We start from the raw sequence: 17,867 nt of genomic DNA, 5'->3' as shown, positions 1-17,867 counted from the left end.
ATTCCGCACATAATTCCACACATAATTCCACATGAATAATTGACATGCAGTTACATTCGGCTGCGGGAAATCTGCATTTTCCGCAGCCGCAAATACCGCAGCATTGATACAGCACTCCACAAAGCCCATAGGATAACATAGGGAGTGTCTGTACTTGCGTAAACCTGCAGATTTATCTGGAAAGTCTAGAAAATCCGTGGGTTTTTCCACAGCAAAATCTGCAGTTATTTTCTCCCATGGGCACACGGCCTAAGACTGTGCAGCTCTGACCTTGTACACACAGGAGGTGACGTGCACAAGACAACTTAGAATTATTCTAACATGCTGGCTGCTGATCCAGTCTCATTCTTCATATATGAACATTATGTATCTACTCTTAAAAGAAAGGAAACGAACCCCACAGGAAAGTAAACTTCCCAAGATCAAAATTTATTTCATAAAAAAAATACTTGTAACAAGAGTTTAAATGTGTTATTCACTCCACGGGCAACTCCTTAGACACTGTATTCCCCAGTGTAAAATTATTTAAAAATAAAATAATGCTCATCCCCAGTGCAGCAATGTCAGGCCTGGGCCCTGCAGGGATTCCATGATCATGTTGTGAACTGCAGCTATTTAGTGCTCACTCAGACAAAAACAGACATCTGAGAAATGAGAGCAAAGCTGCCCATTAGTGGCCACTGATTGCCTGCAGCTCTCACATTTAGCAACATCATGCAAGCACTGGCGGAATAAGCACTGAAGAACTGGAAAAGCGCAGATGCGGCAGACAAGTAGCTTTTCTTTTATTATTTTACAATGGGGCATGCAGCATTTAAGAAGTTGTCCGAGTCATGGACAACTCCTTCAACAAAGTGTAAACAAGATATGTAGAAACAATGATCTTAAGCTGGAGTCACACTTGCAAGAGACTCGCATCACCCGGCACGGCATGCCATGCCGCTCTCCAGATAGGAGCGGGTCGGCTGCATGTATTTCTATGCAGCGGATTCGCTCCTGTCCGGACACTATGCGGCTGTGCCGGGTGATGCTATGTGCAAGTGTCTTACCAGTATGACTCTGGCCTTATAGGGGTTGTCCAGTGTTGGGGCTCAAGGCTGCAGTCATTCTGTGACTACAGAGTTGTGAATCCTCACAGTGCACACTATCATGATTCTCTGGTGCTGGGCATGTGACCGCAAGTATGCAATTTGCATATCAGTGGTCACATGCAGACTAGACGTGCAAGGCCTCGCTCAATACAAGTGAATTGAGCAAGGCCTGACCCGTCTAGTTGGAATGTAGCGGAAGGATATTCCCAGTGAATTCTGAGTGTGCACTGAGGATTCACAGGTCTGCAGTCACAGAATGAAAGCAGGCTTTAACCCCAAGCCTGGACAGCCCTTTTTAAGACAGAAAATATTGTGACAATAAAATGCATTTTCAGCAGTCTAGGTTCCTAAAATATTTTGCTATATAAAAAAAATAAAAAAAAAATAAAGGCGTTACAGACATGGGGAGTGAGGTGGACAAATCTTCACACAGCTTAAAGTACACCATTTATTATAATACTTGCAGAACCTGATGAATGGCTCACACAGTTATGGACGAGTTACTGTCAAAAACAATGTATCAAAATTGGGGAATGTGTAACAAAACAAAATAATGGTAACGAGATGGGAACAAGAACAATAAAGGAACGGCACAAGAGTCAGCAACCTCATACAGTGGATTATGTGGCAGCGGATGTACAAGTCCTGAGCAGACAAGAAATAGAAGCATCGATCCGTTTCATGGTTCAGCTTTAAAAGTTTTATTCTTATTTGAAGTTAGCAGCCTCAGGTTTATAATTGACATAATAAAACAAGAACTACGTCCCCCGTTTCACGGTCAGATACGGATAGCCATGTGTATATGTGAATTATGAGCAAGCGTCATGTCAGACAGATTGTCTGCTACACGTTACAAACACTGCGCGGGGACAGTGGCCGGAGGATGGAGTGGTCGCTGCTGCTGCTACTACAAAAAGCTATACATTTTAAAGAAAGGGGTTTCTTTTATTCTTTTTTTTTTTTTTTTATTTCAACAAGCATAGACATTTGCTATATTTCACAAGATAAATATCTCAAATTGAAACTAAATCAACAATTTCTACAGTATGTCAATTAAAATGGGCCATCAGACATACAGAATGAGAAAAGAAAAAAAATCTGACAAGTGTCTTTATTTACAGAAATCCTAAAGTGAGTTTACACATGTATACTTTGTCCTCGGGTTTTCAACAAACTAATCTCAGACATTTAGAATCATTTTTTGTGGCCGTTTCACCCTTTAGTGCTGGAAGGAATTTTTTTTTTGTTTTTTTTTTTTTTTTTTGTTTTTTTTAACCTCCCAGCAGCTTTTGTAAATAAGAATACCCGACCCCACCCCCCCAGAAGTTTAGGAATTATATACAAACATAAAAAGGATTAAATTCTGTGCAAAAGGAAAACCCTTTGAAAGAAAAATAAAAAAAATGGTCACTTGTTAGATAAAGCTATGCTGTGTCATGTACTTGATGCTTATTCACTACCACACAGAGTCACATCTAGAATGCAAGGCACAGATGCATTCGACACCCCATGCTACAGTGCAGAAAGACCCCAACCGGATGATTGGGGGGGGAGGGGGAAGGAAATAAAAAAAAAAAAAAAAAAAAATAGAAGTATGACTGTTGGCATTAAAAGTTAGCTTGCTTTAAGAGTTCATCATTTACCGTAACATATGGCGGGTACCTTCAAAGTCTGAGCGGCACTAACTGACCATTTAGTTGTCACACCCTAAAAAGGACTTTAAAATACTAAAAAGAATATTCAACTCCTGCTTTCAACATAAACCATATAATGGATTGATTTACAAAAAAAAACACTGAGTGGACTATAACAGAATACCATCTCAATAACTTATAAGTGCTTAGCACAAAGGATTCAGAAACCAATATGTTGCCTTCTCAAAGGAGAAGACTGCTCCAACCCAACGCCTACCATGTTGCCGGAGCAAGCAGATGACCAGCTATTGTTGAAGGTTGTCCTGCTGCTGGATGAGAGGTCCAGCATGCTGCACCCCATTCCTGACTACTAGGGCCAAGTTTTGGCAAAGTGCTGCAATGTCCGCTACCTGCTGAGATGACTGCAGACACAACGTCTTTCATATTCCGATATGGTCACCTCAGTGCCACCAGCATAGCTGTGGCCGGTGTGTGGTATCGTGGTTCTGCAATGTTAGAAATGGGCTATTCAGGGGAAAGAAATTCCAAACCCCTGCAATGTATTATTGTACAAACCTAAACTGTATCTTGTAGTACGGTGCTACCTGCTGCTTATCGGGCATGTCATCTGTGGTCTTAATGACTGACTACCTTCAACTTGGGAGGATTGAAAAGGACAATACAAACAAAACCTCAATCCTTATGTTCTTAAATGATCAGATTTAAACTTTAAAACCAAGGAAGCTACAAGCTTCACTGCATGGGATAAGTGGGAGCGGGTCAGATGCCCTGACGTTTAGGAGGTGTCGCTTATCGATTAAACGCATGCATAATGCAACTAGAACCCAGGAAAGCACAATGTGAGCAATTAACTGGTGCCTATTTACAAGTATTTGCTATGCTGGCAATGCTGTCATATGGCCAGAGGATTTAAGGAAGTCTAACCATCACAAATTGTCATACAAAAAAAAAAAAAAAAAAAACCTGTAGGCAAAGACAATAAGCATAAAATATACCACTGCATATATTTAAGGCTATTCCTGTAATTAAACTTTGACTTAAAACACAAGTGATTCTCACAATGATCCCGCTAGAAAAGTCCAGTACTGAGGCGCTCTTCCTCGGCATCATCCCAGCACTGAGCGTTTCAGCTTCTGCTCCTGCAGGGGTGTAAGGAATGCCATCCTTGCAAAATAGATATGCCCACTGTTGTGAAATGCAATGTTTCCAGAAAGTTAATTTTCCTTGTGGACCACGTTTCTTACCAGGTTATGAATTGTGGAAATTTTGGGAGGGAGAATTAGAAATGTTTAATTTCAACAGGACAACTCACTCAAAGCCAAAATCCTATTTATTTTTTTTAAGCACCACTCAAAAAGTGGTCATAAAAAGCAAATTTCTCCTTCTCCGAGCCTAGAAACAGTGGCTGCTTGGTAGACAGTTTGTAGCAACCAGTTCACACAACACTTTCTCGGTTACCAGGCACCAGAACTGCTCGGCGACAGATGGGACAAGTAGAGTTTTCAGACAGCCAGCGATCAATGCAATGGACATGGTACTCGTGTGAACAGGGGAGCTTGCGGAGCTTGTTACCTTCTGTGTACTCTGTTATGCACACACTACACGTTTTCAGGGCGTCGTTTTCACCATAATTACGGGTTGACAGGTTATCGATTTGTTCTTTGGTGAGTCCCCTGGGTTGATCATCATCATCTTCATTGAGCAAAAAAAACTGGGCCAGCCTAAGAAATGGAAGAGATCCACTTTCTTCGAATGTTACAGATCCTCGGTTGTTACGAGCTTCTCTCCGACCACCAGATGTTGAAACGATTTCTGCATTGGCATCTTCAGCTTCCACTACAGGCATGGGCATGGGCGATTCGACAGGCTCTGGTCCGGGTGCAGGTGGTGGTGGTGGTGGTTGTGGTTGTTGGACACTTTCTGGTACGTTATCACTGGGAGGAGCTTCAACTCCCACAGTTACTGGCTGAGAGGCAGCTGCTGGAGCGCCAGGCTCTGCATCATTATCACTGTACATGAAGTAGCTGAGCTCCCCAAAACCAGTCATTATCTGCCGGAGCATGGTCTGGATTGCAACAGAGGTGGTCTCACTCAGGCCTGTGTTTAGAATCCTACGGATTGGGATTCTGATCGTACTGACATATGTCCTGACTCCAGCTCGCTCCGACCGTGAGAAAGTGCGACGGAATCCTCCCCGTTCACTCTCGTAAGTAACTGTATTGTTAGGGGTCTGAGAGCGAGAGCGTGTCCTGTTTGCAATGCTATCCCGTTGACGATACTCGCCTGGTCGTACCCTCCTAACCTGAAGATCTAAAACTATAGTTGGTGGCCTCTGACCAGTACCTGCGCCTTCTGCATTTTCTGGAGTCTCTGTTGGAGGAGGCTGAGGAGAGGCTCTCGTGTCTGGATTTGAAAGCACTACACTAGGATTCTGAGATTCGGTGGCTAGTGCTTGTTGTCTGGAAATTACATGCTGTCTAGTTCTTGAGCTTCCCTCGGCCTCCGAAGAGGAACTGCTCAGGTACGCAGTCACAAGCTGCCTGGTTCTAGAGCTACCCTCTGCTTCATCAACAGTGGGAGCATCAATAGTCTGTGATAAACTATGTAGTGCCCTGCGAGTAGGCGGCTCTAAGGGCCTATTCAAGGGTGATCTGCTTCTATCAGTCCTTGCCCGTATCCTTCGTTGGTCTGGGCTTCGGCTTCTTGCCCTCCTTTGACCTCTTGGAGGAATTGGCTCCTCGGTAACTACTTGCTCTTGAACCACAACAGGGGGTGTAATTTCTGGTTCTGGCTCCGGCTCTGGTTCAGGTTCAGGCTCAGGCTCTGGTTCGGGTTCAGGTTCAGGCTCTGGTTCAGGTTCAGGTTCAGGTTCGGGTTCCGGCTCAGGTTCTGCCTCTGGTTCCGGCTCTGCCTCTGGTTCACCCTCGCCTTGACTAACAACTTCCATATCTTCAGCTGCATTGGTTTCTGATGATTGCTCACCAGGAGGCAGATTCTGATTAGCAGCATTACGGTTAACATTTATTTCCAAACTAAACCTAAAATCTCCACTATTTGGATTGGTTCTGCTCACTGCTCTCCATGACTGGTTGCCGCGCTGGCCACTTCTTGTTGTATTTCCAGTCTGTCTGACTGAATTCAACCAGTCAATTATTGAGTCGCCATTTGAAGAGTCCTCGGTCCCCTCTCCTGTAGGAGCTTAAAATAGAAGAAACTGCATTAAAATAGGTTTCAACGCTGTAGAGAGATCAAGCATAAACAACAAAACCTTGCATCAAGTTGTAAATCCTAAATCAGAATGCACCTGAGGCCAGGCTCACATCACGTTTTAACCTGTCAGAGGGCTCTGTTGGGGCTTATCTCTGAAACCCTGGAAAACAGGATTCGGACATTTGCGTTGACAGATCCATTGACTGTAATGATGCAGATGGGGGCACTGTGTGCTCTGTCGGACATCATTCCTGGAGTATATAGGTGGGCTCTAAGATGGAGTCAACCACATCTTGGAGCTCACCTCAAGAAAATGATGTTAGACTGATAACTCAGTCTGCATCATTAAAGTCACTGGCTCTGTCACTGCAAATGTACGAATCCAGTTTTCCAGAGCTAAAGACAAGGCCACTGACAGAAGGCTGAAACGCAATGTGAACCAAGCCTAACAATACAACTAGTTATATTATGGCAAAGTGAAATGATATGTCCAATATATTTGTCTCTCGTGGACCTTCTTAACTGCTCAATAACAAGTCCCTGAATTTCCCTGCGCTACTGGTGTGAGTGCTGAGATCCTGCACAGAGTAGGCCATGTGGCAATACACCGCTCTGTGCATTATGACACTCATGTGGATGGGGCCCGGCCGACTCATGGTAGGAAGAGATGTAGATCACGCGTGTTATATTTAGACTGCCGATCACATGGTCCTCCTGGAGTCAAGCTGCTGATCAACTCCGAGCACACAAAGACGCTTGCCCAAACGATTGGCTGCAGCATTCACAGTCACAGCTACTTAATGTGCTTGGCCAGCCTTAGCCTTGTGATTGGGTTCTAAATAAGGTAGAAAATATTGACAAAGTGCTAAAAACAGACATGATACAGCTGAGAATTTGCTACAATACCAAGTATAAGACAAGGCCATACCGTGATCTACAGTACATCAGCAGCAGCAGTCTATTGGCAGCTACAATGGATCAGTGGCCATAATGTATCAAATCAGCACAAAAGGAGGTTTCAAATGATTGTATACATTGGCTACAACAGAAGCAAGTTTCGGATGCAAGTAGAAAGGTCTCTGCAGTTTTTACTCACAGAATGTAAATGGGTAAAAAGCACTTTTAACAACAAGCAACACTGCAATGTACCGTATTTTCCGAACTATAAGACGCACTTTTTTCCCCCAAATGTTGGGGGAAAGTTGGGGGTGCGTCTTATAGTCTGAATGTAAAGCATGGCTGTGGGGAATGAGGGTGCTGAGGTGGAGCGGGTCATCGGTGGAATGTGCAGGCTGCAGCAGCACCTGCCGTGACCACGTGGGCCCGCTAATTTCATATGCACGCATCCTCCCGCCCATCATTTCTCAGCGCTGAAGCAAGCACTGTCAGGTGGGCGGGATGATGGGCTGGGGGTGCGCGCATAGTAAAGAGCCAGCCTGCGTGATCACCCCTGGCAACTACAGTCTGGAGTGATCATGTGCGGCTATATTCACTGCCCCCTGCGCATCATCATTAGCATGGGGGCAGTGAATAAGTACTGTATACTCACCGTTCCCTGCAGCATTGCGATGTCCTCCTGTCTGCCAGCCGATCTGTGTAGAGAGCAGTGAGCACAGCGATGACATCATCCCTGTGCGCACCGCTCTCCACACACATCAGCAAGCCGGCAGACAGGAGGACATCGCAATGCTGCAGGGAACGGCTCCACACAGGTCAGCGGCGCTGGCACAGAGAGGAAGATGATCGGTGCTGCAGGGAGTGAGGAAAGGTGAGAATACACATTTATTTTTTTTCTGTGCCATAGGATACAGGCCATATAGCAGGATAGGGTATATAGCAGGATGGGGGTATATGAGCAGGATGGGGGTATATAGCTGGATGGGGGACATCTATACAAGGCAGGAGGATCATTACCAGGCTGTGGTACCTTAGTAGAGAATTTGGGGACATTACCCCCATAACAGTGTCAGCAGCAGATCCTCGCCCCATAACAGTGTGTCATGACCACATTTTTTGCTTAAAATTTTATTTTCCTATTTTCCTCCTCTAAAACCAGGGTGCGTGTTATGGTCCGGTGCGTCTTATAGTCTGAAAAATACGGTACTTGTTATTAAGAGTTCTGTTTTTAAGAACAAAGATTTTTAATTCTATTTATTACTGGATTGCCTAGACTACTGGCCTCTTCTGCAGTATATCAGAGGTGGCCAGTGTCCAAGGCAAGGAGTATGCACTGCTCTCAAGAAGGCCAGACAATTGGATCAAACACTTTAGCATCACTGTGATTTTCCGATGCTGCAAAAGCTACAGCTGCCTCATAGAAGCATCAGAGTGCACAGCGGTGAGACAACGCCGAAGATCCGATCAGTCAGGACTGCACTGCCCGCCAGAAAGCTCCACAACAGATCAAAGATTGGGAATGATTCTAAGGCCGGAGTTCCACTTGCGCATGACACGCGCTGGTCTCGCATCGCATCACCCAGGCACGGCCGCACACTCCTGACAGGAGCGGGTCGACTGCTGTATATCTATGCAGCTGGGACACTCGTGTCTGGAGAGCGTCAGGCCGTGCCGGGTGATGCGATGCGAGACTTGTGGGTCATACACAAGTGGAGCTCTGGCCTAAAGGAAATTCTGGAGTCTCCATCACATCCAATGCCATAATCATTGTCTGCAGTAGTAGAGATGAGCGAACCTGAGGTTTGGTTTTTGAACCGAACACCAAATTTAAAAATCAAGGTTCGGATGCAGTTTGTGCGAATAAAACTTGCACGAGCAAAGCTATTCTCAGCCCTATGCAGTGTTTAAACGTCGCACACGGACGTGGGGGGACCACAGCTCCGCTCCACCAGTATTCTGCTAATGGCTGGCTGAAAGTGGGCGAAGATAAACTGCCAATCAGTGACTTGATCCGTGGTTCGGGTCACGCTCGAGCCTGTTGAGCTAGGCTCGTTTGGTGCCGGCTAACCGAACCTCGATGGAACCGCTCATCTCTAATCCGTAGTACAAATTAGGAAAAAATTAAATAAAACCTTTCAGAAGAGCAGAGATTAATTAGAATACACCTCTACACCCAAATTAATTTGGTAGTATAATAGCTATGGATGGGGGTAATTACTTGTACATGAAACCATTGAAAAATGAATGTGCACACTGTAATGCAATCAAACTGACACAAGCACATGGAAGTCATGCAAGTCGCCTCAGTCTCACTACAACCAGATTTCACCCGCCCCCACTTACATCAGGATTTACTGATACTGGATAATATGCCCTTATAACAAACACGCCATGTGAGTCTCCCATTTGTAACGCACCTCTGTTTTCAGCATTCGGTTGAGGTGGTCCTTCTTTAATTTGCTGCAATCTTCTCAGCAACTCCTCCTTAGTGATTTCCCCTAAAGCAAAAAGCAACAGAAAAGTAATCAGACATTAAGGTATTTAGCAAATATTTATTTTCCATGTCTATGGGGGTGGGGGGCACTACTTTCAGTTTTCAATATAGGATGAGTCAATCCACATGACAATGTCTTAGTATTGCCGACGCGTTTCTGGAGTCTCTGCACTCTTACTCGTATCTATATATATAATTGCCTTAGTCTGTCTGTCTGTCATGCTTCAAAATGGTGTCCTTCCGGTGACATTGTGTCCTTACGGTGACACAAAGCTGATTGGCCGCTGGGCTCGCCATGGCCCCGCCCCCCCACACCGATTGGCCGCTAGCCCAGGCTGCGCCCAGGCTCCACCCCCCCCCACAGATTGGCCTCTCGCCCCGGCACCCTGCAGGCATTGGCAATTCGGCCACGCCACGCCCCCCTCACGCAACGCACGCTAGCTCTGGCCCCGCCCACCTCCCCCCGCGCATTCCCCGAACTGACACGGCTGTCACGGAGGTGAGTACTGTGATGCTGGGGACAGAGAGGCTGATGCTGGGGACAGAGAGGCTGATGCTGGGGACAGAGAGGCTGATGCTGGGGACAGAGAGGCTGATGCTGGGGACAGAGAGGCTGATGCTGGGGACAGAGAGGCTGATGCTGGGGACAGAGAGGCTGATGCTGGGGACAGAGGCTGATGCTGGGGACAGAGAGGCTGATGCAGCACGTTTGGGAGTGCGCAGCATGGCGGATGGAGCACGTTTGGAAGTGCGCAGCATGGCGGATGGACCACGTTTGGGAGTGCGCAGCATGGGAGATGGAGCACGATGGGGGGTGCGCAGCATAGGGGATGGAGCACGATGGGGGGTGCGCTGCATGGGGAATGGAGCACGATGGGGGGTGCGCTGCATGGGGAATGGAGCACGATGGGGAGTGCGGAGTATGGCGGATGAAGCACATTTGGGAGTGCGCAGCATGGCGGATGGAGCACGTTTGGGAGTGCGCAGCATGGCGGATGGAGCACGTTTGGAAGTGCGCAGCATGGCGGATGGACCACGATGGGGGGTGCGCAGCATGGCGGATGGAGCACGATTGGGAGTGCGCTGCATGGGGGATGGAGCACGATGGGGAGTGCGGAGTATGGCGGATGAAGCACATTTGGGAGTGCGCAGCATGGCGGATGGAGCACGTTTGGGAGTGCGCAGGATGGGAGATGGAGCACGATGGAGGGTGCGCAGCATGGCGGATGGAGCACGTTTGGGAGTGCGCAGCATGGGAGATGGAGCACGATGGGGAGTGCGCAGCATGGCGGATGGAGCACGTTTGGGAGTGCGCAGCATGGGGGATGGAGCACGATGGGGAGTGCGCAGCATGGGGGATGGAGCACGTTGGGGAGTGCGCAGCATGGCGGATGGAGCACGTTTCGGATTGCGCAGCATGGCGGATGGTGCACGTTTAGGAGTGCGCAGGATGAGAGATGGAGCACGATGGGGGGTGCGCAGCATAGGGGATGGAGCACGATGGGGAGTGCGCTGCATGGGGGAATGGAGCACGATGGGAAGTGCACACCTCCCCCCAACACACACACACACACACACACACACACACGCGCACTGCACAACACACCACACACACACACACTGGGAACCACAAACAACTGCCCTACACAGACACCCACACACAACGCTGCACACACAAATATACGCACATACCGCACAACACACACATTGCACAAAACATACCTCCCCCCAAAACACACCACACACAAACTGCGCAACGCTACACACACAGCGCTCCACAAACAACGCAACACACAAACAACACTGCTCTCACCCCCCATCACACCCAGACAACACCCAGAACATGCACAGCGCCCTACACAAACACTTGGTAACTACACACAACAACATCCATCTATCCATCCATCCATCCATCTATATATATATATATAACAAAAATCATACATGAACTACACAATACGTAAATTCTAGAATACCCGATGCGTAGAATCGGGCCACCTTCTAGTAGTAAATAATGATGCAGAGACTCCAGAAACGCGTTCGTCAATACTAAGACTGTCTCATGTGGGTTTTAATCCTTTGTCTATTCCCTATGGATCACTAATCTTAATTAAAATTGTGGATGTGCCACTTTACTCCAACGTGAAAAGGCATAATGTACAAGTGGGTGGTATCAGCTGAGGTACAGAGCTCAGTGATGCCACATGGAAAAGATGCCCCCAAAAACAACATCCCTATTTCCCAATGCTAATGTACTGTAGGGTGCACAGGCCCCTTGATAAAGGCAGAGGCGGCACAGGTGCAGAGTACTGATGGACCACCACTCACATCTAACATCCATGGGCTGGTGGTTACCATTATAAATGCACACGGATGAAAGCTGGGGCTACAGGGCAACTTGAAGTTTGCTCAGTGCTGCTGCTACATCGCAGGGTTGGTGATATGGAAGTGAACGGGGTCGATTTGCGAGCACTGCACTACCGTGACAGGCAAGCTAAAAAAAAACCCCAAAAAAACAAGTTCTTTTATAACTTGCTTACTGGGTTTGCTTACCCCATTCACTTGTAAAGCACTGCAATGTAGCATTGGCACCAAGCATAAGGCCGGGGCCACACAGGGACTACTGCGATCCTCGCCTGACACTCGGCTCATGCTGGCAGCACAGCAGGAGCACAGTATCATTGCGACTGAGGTCCGATCGGACCACAGCTGCGGGGGGTGTGCCGGCGCTGAGGAGGAGTGGGCCCGCGCTGAGGAGGGGAGGGCCGGCGGGGAGGGTCGGCGCGGAGGGAGGGATTTATCTCCATCTCTCCTCTGTTGCCGGCTATTGCCATTCTCGCCCTGCACTCGCGGTACACCGGTATACTGTGAGTGCAGTGCGATTTTTCTCTCGGCCCATACACTTGAATGGGTGCGAGAGAAACAAGGAAACAATTAGGGCTGAGAAAATAATCACTCATGGGTGCTGGCACATAGGCTAATATTGGCCCGAGTAGATTGCAATGTTTTATCGCATTCCACTTCATCAGATTTTCATGCAGTGTGTCTTTGGCCTAACTGTGATGGCCAAAGTCGCCACTTGACCCAGAATAAAGGGCAGCGTCACACAGTACGATCTATCGTGCGATCGCACGAGCGATCATACCCGCCCCCGTTGTTTGTGCGTCACAGGCAATTAGTTGCCCGTGGCGCACAAAGTTGTTAACCCCGTCACACGCACTTACCTCCCGGACGACGACGCTGTTGGCGGCGAACATACTCATCCTGAAAAGGGAGGGACGTTAGGCGTCACAGCGACGTCACACAGCAGCTGGCCAATAGAAGTGGAGGGGCTGAGATGAGCAGGACGTAACATCCTGCCCATCTCCTTCCTTCCGCATTGCCGGCGGGACGCAGGTAAGCTGTGTTTGTCGTTCCCGGGGTGTCACACGGAGCGATGTGTGCTGCCTCGGGAACATTGAACAACCGGAGCACAGAAGGAGGGCCGACATTTTGAAAATGAGCGACGTGTCAACGAGCAACGATAAAGTGAGTATTTTTGCTCGTTCACAGTCGTTCGGAGGTGTCACACGGTACGATATGTCAAATGATGCCGGATGTGCGTCACTAACGACGTATGGCCCGACGACATATCGCCCGATATATCGTACAGTGGGACGGCGGCATAAGGCTTGTAAGGGTGGCAATTACACAGATTTAGTGCATCATGCCAGCTTAAAGCCCATTACACCCAACGTGCTGCCCAGCACTCTAAGTGCATCCCACATGAACAGACACGTCCACATCAAAACTACAGGGCCTGACTGCATAGCGCAAGGATTAAGAAAATGCATGAGGACTCAGTTGTTCTGACTGCCTTGATCAAGGGGGCCTGAAGTATATTAGTAATGTGACCCGGTATTGGTACATTTTGCTTTTTTTTTTACTCTGTGGAACATAGTTCAACATGCTAAAATTTCCTAAATTCAGAAAACTTCTTAAGGCGCATGCAGGAGTCTGCAATGCGTGGACTGTACACTGCTCTCCAGAACCGAGCGTCACAGCCTCAAAAAAAAACAAAAAAAAAACGAAGCGGTCATGCTCTGGTCAGGAGACCCATGGAGAGTCCGTGCATTTCAGTCTGAGATTTGGTCCAATTGCATAGACGTCTGCATAAGCCAAGTTTGCAGAAACAGCTCTGTTAAAAAAAAAAAAAATTGAAACGACAATTGTTTTCCAACAGCTGATCAAATTGGCCGTACCTGGAGTTCCTAACAGATTATTATCCCTCATCAACCGGTAGTCCTCTTCATTCAGGTTATTCACAAACTGATAGAAAGCTTCCTCTCTGTCCAGCCGATCCATCTGACTCTGGCGCTGAGAATCCGATTGTTCAGAACTTCCCTTCCCAGGTGAATCTGTATTTTCCATGTTGATTTATGGATGTGAAAAGGTGAATCTGTCTAAGACACAAATTAGGTAAAAAATGAGACTTATTACATCAATGATTGAGTGAAGGTTTCATTACATGTAACAATAGAAAGAATACTGGGAAATAGTGTTCTCTATAAGGATGGATGCACACGGCTGTGGACATTTTACTTATTCTTGTGAGGACAATTACTTTAAAAAGTATACAGGAGTATTAAAAAACAAAAAGAAAAAAAAACAACACGTTTTATCTTTTTACTATCTGTAGTACCCGAGTGTTGCCCGGGATAGTAACAGTCTGCCTCTTTCTATACAAGTGTCTGCCTCTTTCTATACAAGTCTGCCTCTTTCTATAAGTCTCCCCACCGACATCATATTACCTCACACATAAGCTTCTTATACTAAGAATGTATTTTTATCCTTTAGCAACCACTCATAGCTGCTATTAATAACCTATAGGTCGCAGCTCCATTGACTTTAATGGAGGCAGAATTTTTGGTGAATAACTGTAAAGCGCAGGGTTAAATTTTGCTGTCAACCCAGTATGATGTTCCCTGAGCCACACTGAGTCACATGGGGTGTCCGTGCAAAATATTGTGATCGTAAATGTGACAGTGCGGATTCCTGCGGACACACACACACACACAATTTATATATTACATTAAAGGGTATACAACTATAAAGCTGTCTTTAAACGTTGCAAACTTGGTGCGGATAGGTCTATATTGCCAATTTAATTCAGAAATAAAGCGCAGATTCCTTATTTGAAACATTGCCAGTATTAATATGGACTAACTCCATTATAAAACATCTGCAGCTGCTTGAGGACAAGTACTCGTGGTGCGGCGTGTACATCCTGTCACGAACATGCTGCAGATTGGAAAAGCCGCACCACAACGCTGTCCTTATTGTGCAACATCTGCAATAAGACTGTCCATCAAGAGCAGTGCACGGCTTCACTGCACAGGGTCCGCTACAGCCCCTGCAAATCTGCCACACCTGAACACATCCTAAAAGAACCTGTAAAAGGTAAACAATCCTGTTGGCAATGAAAGCAGAGCGATATTAACTCAATCGTTTCTATTTCCAGCATTTAAAGAGGTGGTCCATTACACAGCATAGTGGCCACATCAGTGTAAAGCTGAAACAGAAGGCTTTTCTCTAAATACCTCCTGCTGCCAGCTGTGCCCGTGAGTGGCGCTATCGCTGCCCTCTCATCCCCATCATGTGACCAGCGCTGCAGGGACCTCTGATGCACGGTGATGTCACGTCAATTTCCTGAATTGAAAGTTGACCCAACATCACCGAGGTGGGACCCAGACTGAGTGACTGGGCTGTGGGCGCAGTTTCACCACATCACAGCCGAGCATCGCACGCTCACGACCCTTCACCGCATAGCCCCGCAAGTACAAGCGATGCCGAGCGGTGAAACTCCGCCCACAGACCAGTAACTCACGGAGACTGGGTTTCACCTCGGTAATGTCGGGTCTACGTCCAATTCCGGATGTTGACGTGACATCACCGGACATCATGGTCACTGCAGCCCGAGTCCAGTGATGGGGACTGAGCGGAGAGTAAGCGCCGCTCACATGCAGAATTGACAACAGAAGGTACTTAGAAAAAGCCTTCTGTCACAGGCTTATAGCGATGTGGCCACTATGCTTTGTAGTGGACCACCTCTAAGCAGTACACAGTCAATATCGCTGAACGAGCAACCCTTCTCACATCATTGCTGTGCAAAGAATGGCGGAGGACATTATCTCTGGGTATCACTGCATCCACTTAAAGGGAATCTGTCACCAGGTTTTTGCTTGCAGATCTGAGAGCAGCATGATGTAGCGATCCTGAAACCAGCGATGTGTTTGCTGTCATTTTGCTAAAATCAATGTTTTCTCTGCTGTGGATCTAGCAATTATACAGAGCTCATGAATATGCTGGACTACCTGCAAACGCCAAGTAGTCCTTTGATAAAATCACTGATTAATCAGCAGTAGATTATCAGCGATTTTATAAAAGCTACACTAAGCTGCCCTGTAAGTGACACATCGTTGGAATCAAGGTCTCTTCCTTCATCATGCTGCTCTCAGATTAGGTGGCAAAAACCTGGTGACAGATTCCCGCTAAGATGACAGACCTCCATTGCTCACGCCAAGCTTCCAGTCTCCATTTGGAGACTTTGTGGGCAACACAATGAAGAGGCCTTCATGAGGGAACGTCACAGTGGTCTTACTCCTAGGATTATGGGTGAGGTGGCATAATGTTACACCCCTCTGGTATTTATTCCAGGTACACCAAGAGCTTGGTATTACACTAATTTTATGATGAGAACCAGTGGTACAGCCATTTCTCCAAAGTGTCCCAGGAGCCAATTGTCAACACAACACCAGACCACATGTTGCTCGTCTTACTGTGAGCAGCCTGTGTGGCCTAAACGGGCTACCATGTGCTGCCGCGCCTCTGTACTCATCTCCCATTGAGCACAACTGGGACATCATTGATCGGAAACTGCACAGGGAGCTGCCAGCAGCGGATCTTGATGATTTGTCCAGGTGCATTCAGCATAGCAGAATGTTCTTATGACAACCATTAATATCCTCGCGTATTGCAGTCAAGGTGCGTAAATACGTATACTAAATACATATACTTCTGCATGATGCGCAAATACGCGATACGTTTTGAAAGTGTGGTTTCCAATTTCATGATTTTTAGATCACCATCCTGTGATTTTCATAACTCCATGACTTTTCCTCCTTGGTTTTGCAATTCTCACATTAAGGCCCTGTGCGCACACTGCGTTTTTACCCACTTTTTGTGCGTTTTTGCTGTAGAAATTTGAGAAAATGGTTGTAACCTTTCTACAGACATTCCCCAGCAAAACCTATGGAAAAAAAAAAATCTGTGCGCACACCGTTTTTTTTCCTCAAGAACATTATTTCTGCAGAATTTCTTGAGAAAAAGAATGAGCATGTCACTTTTCTGCAGGTACCTGCGGTTTTTACCATAGATAATGGTAAAGAAAACGCAGGGACCAACCTGTGGAAAAAACGCACCAAAAACCCATGCGTTGTTGGTGCGTTTTAAAATGCAGGTGCCTTAACGCATGCGTTTTTGATGCGTTTTTTTTCCGCAGGTTGGTCCCTGTGTTTTCTTTACCATTATCTATGGCAAAAATGCAGGTACCTGCAGAAAAGTGACATGCTCATTCTTTTTCTCAAGATATTCTGCAGACATAATTTTCTTGAGAAAAAAAAACAAAAAAAAAAACGCAGTGTGCGCACAGATATTTTTTTTTCCATAGGTTTGCTGGGGAATGTGCATGTGATTTCTAGAAATTCCATGCCCACTGTGTGTTTTTTTCCACAGCAAACACTGACCTGTGGAGCGTCTTTCCACACCGCAGCATGTCAATTGATTGCTGCAGTGTCCTCTGCAGGGCGAGCACAAGCGAGGAGACCGCAGCGCCCTGAACACTGATCGTCGGTACGAGCAGCTGTGGTCTCCTGCGGAGGAGACTCGCAGACCCGCAGGTCAGGACTTGCTGCGCCCAGGACACAGCGAGTCCTGATCGTGGGCACATACCCTTAGTGTATATAAATCTTTTCTGGTCATTAGACCAACATTCAGGTCAGGACTTGAATTTACACACCCATATAGCTTAAATTAAGTTTGTAGGACCAATCATTTGTTAGAGGAGACTTGGGAGACCCCATAAATATCAGATGTAGAGTGGGAGACAGGGTGTAAAAAGCAGATCCTTTTATTCTCAGTGGAGATAAGTCACCACCAGAGGAATCCTCCTACAGCAGCTTCTCCCCGCCATAAACATATGAACACTATGGGTTCATTTATATGTACCGCCAATGAGCACACACCTACTGATCAGAGGGCGTTTCACTGCCAGTGCTTCTGAACGCTCATTCACAATAATCTGTGAGTGTGAATGCAGCTCAGGGGAGTCGGGGAGACTGGTGGATGCCATTAAGGATGCATTTAGGCAAGAGGATGACGTGTGTGTGTGTGTGTGTGTGTGTGTGTGTGTGTGTGTGTGTGTGTGTGTGTGTGTGTGTGCGCGCTGACTCTTTACACTATCTGTGTAAACATGACAGCAAA

At 46.9% G+C, this 17,867-nt stretch overlaps 1 protein-coding gene across 3 annotated transcripts in view; it reads right to left on the bottom strand.

The window, feature by feature from the left end:
• Positions 1–1,768: 1,768 nt before the first annotated feature.
• Positions 1,769–17,867, bottom strand: part of RLIM (ring finger protein, LIM domain interacting) — a 37,273-nt gene continuing 21,174 nt past the window's right edge. For 2 of the 3 annotated variants that reach the window (XM_075323866.1, XM_075323864.1), the window contains exons 2-4: positions 13,589–13,789; positions 9,271–9,351; positions 1,769–5,944 (exon numbers count right to left, since the gene is read on the bottom strand). In XM_075323866.1, coding sequence (XP_075179981.1) covers positions 4,182–5,944; positions 9,271–9,351; positions 13,589–13,757 — 2,013 coding nt within the window. In that variant the 5' untranslated portion in view covers positions 13,758–13,789 and the 3' untranslated portion in view covers positions 1,769–4,181. The remainder of the gene's footprint in view (positions 5,945–9,270; positions 9,352–13,588; positions 13,790–17,867) is intronic. The other variant, XM_075323865.1, reaches the window with a different exon arrangement.

This window comes from Anomaloglossus baeobatrachus, chromosome 9 (genome assembly GCF_048569485.1).
Source record: "Anomaloglossus baeobatrachus isolate aAnoBae1 chromosome 9, aAnoBae1.hap1, whole genome shotgun sequence".
NCBI classification, from domain to species: Eukaryota; Metazoa; Chordata; class Amphibia; order Anura; family Aromobatidae; genus Anomaloglossus; species Anomaloglossus baeobatrachus.
Note: the sequence above shows the minus strand (reverse complement) of the source record. Positions and strands in the feature narration are given on the sequence as shown.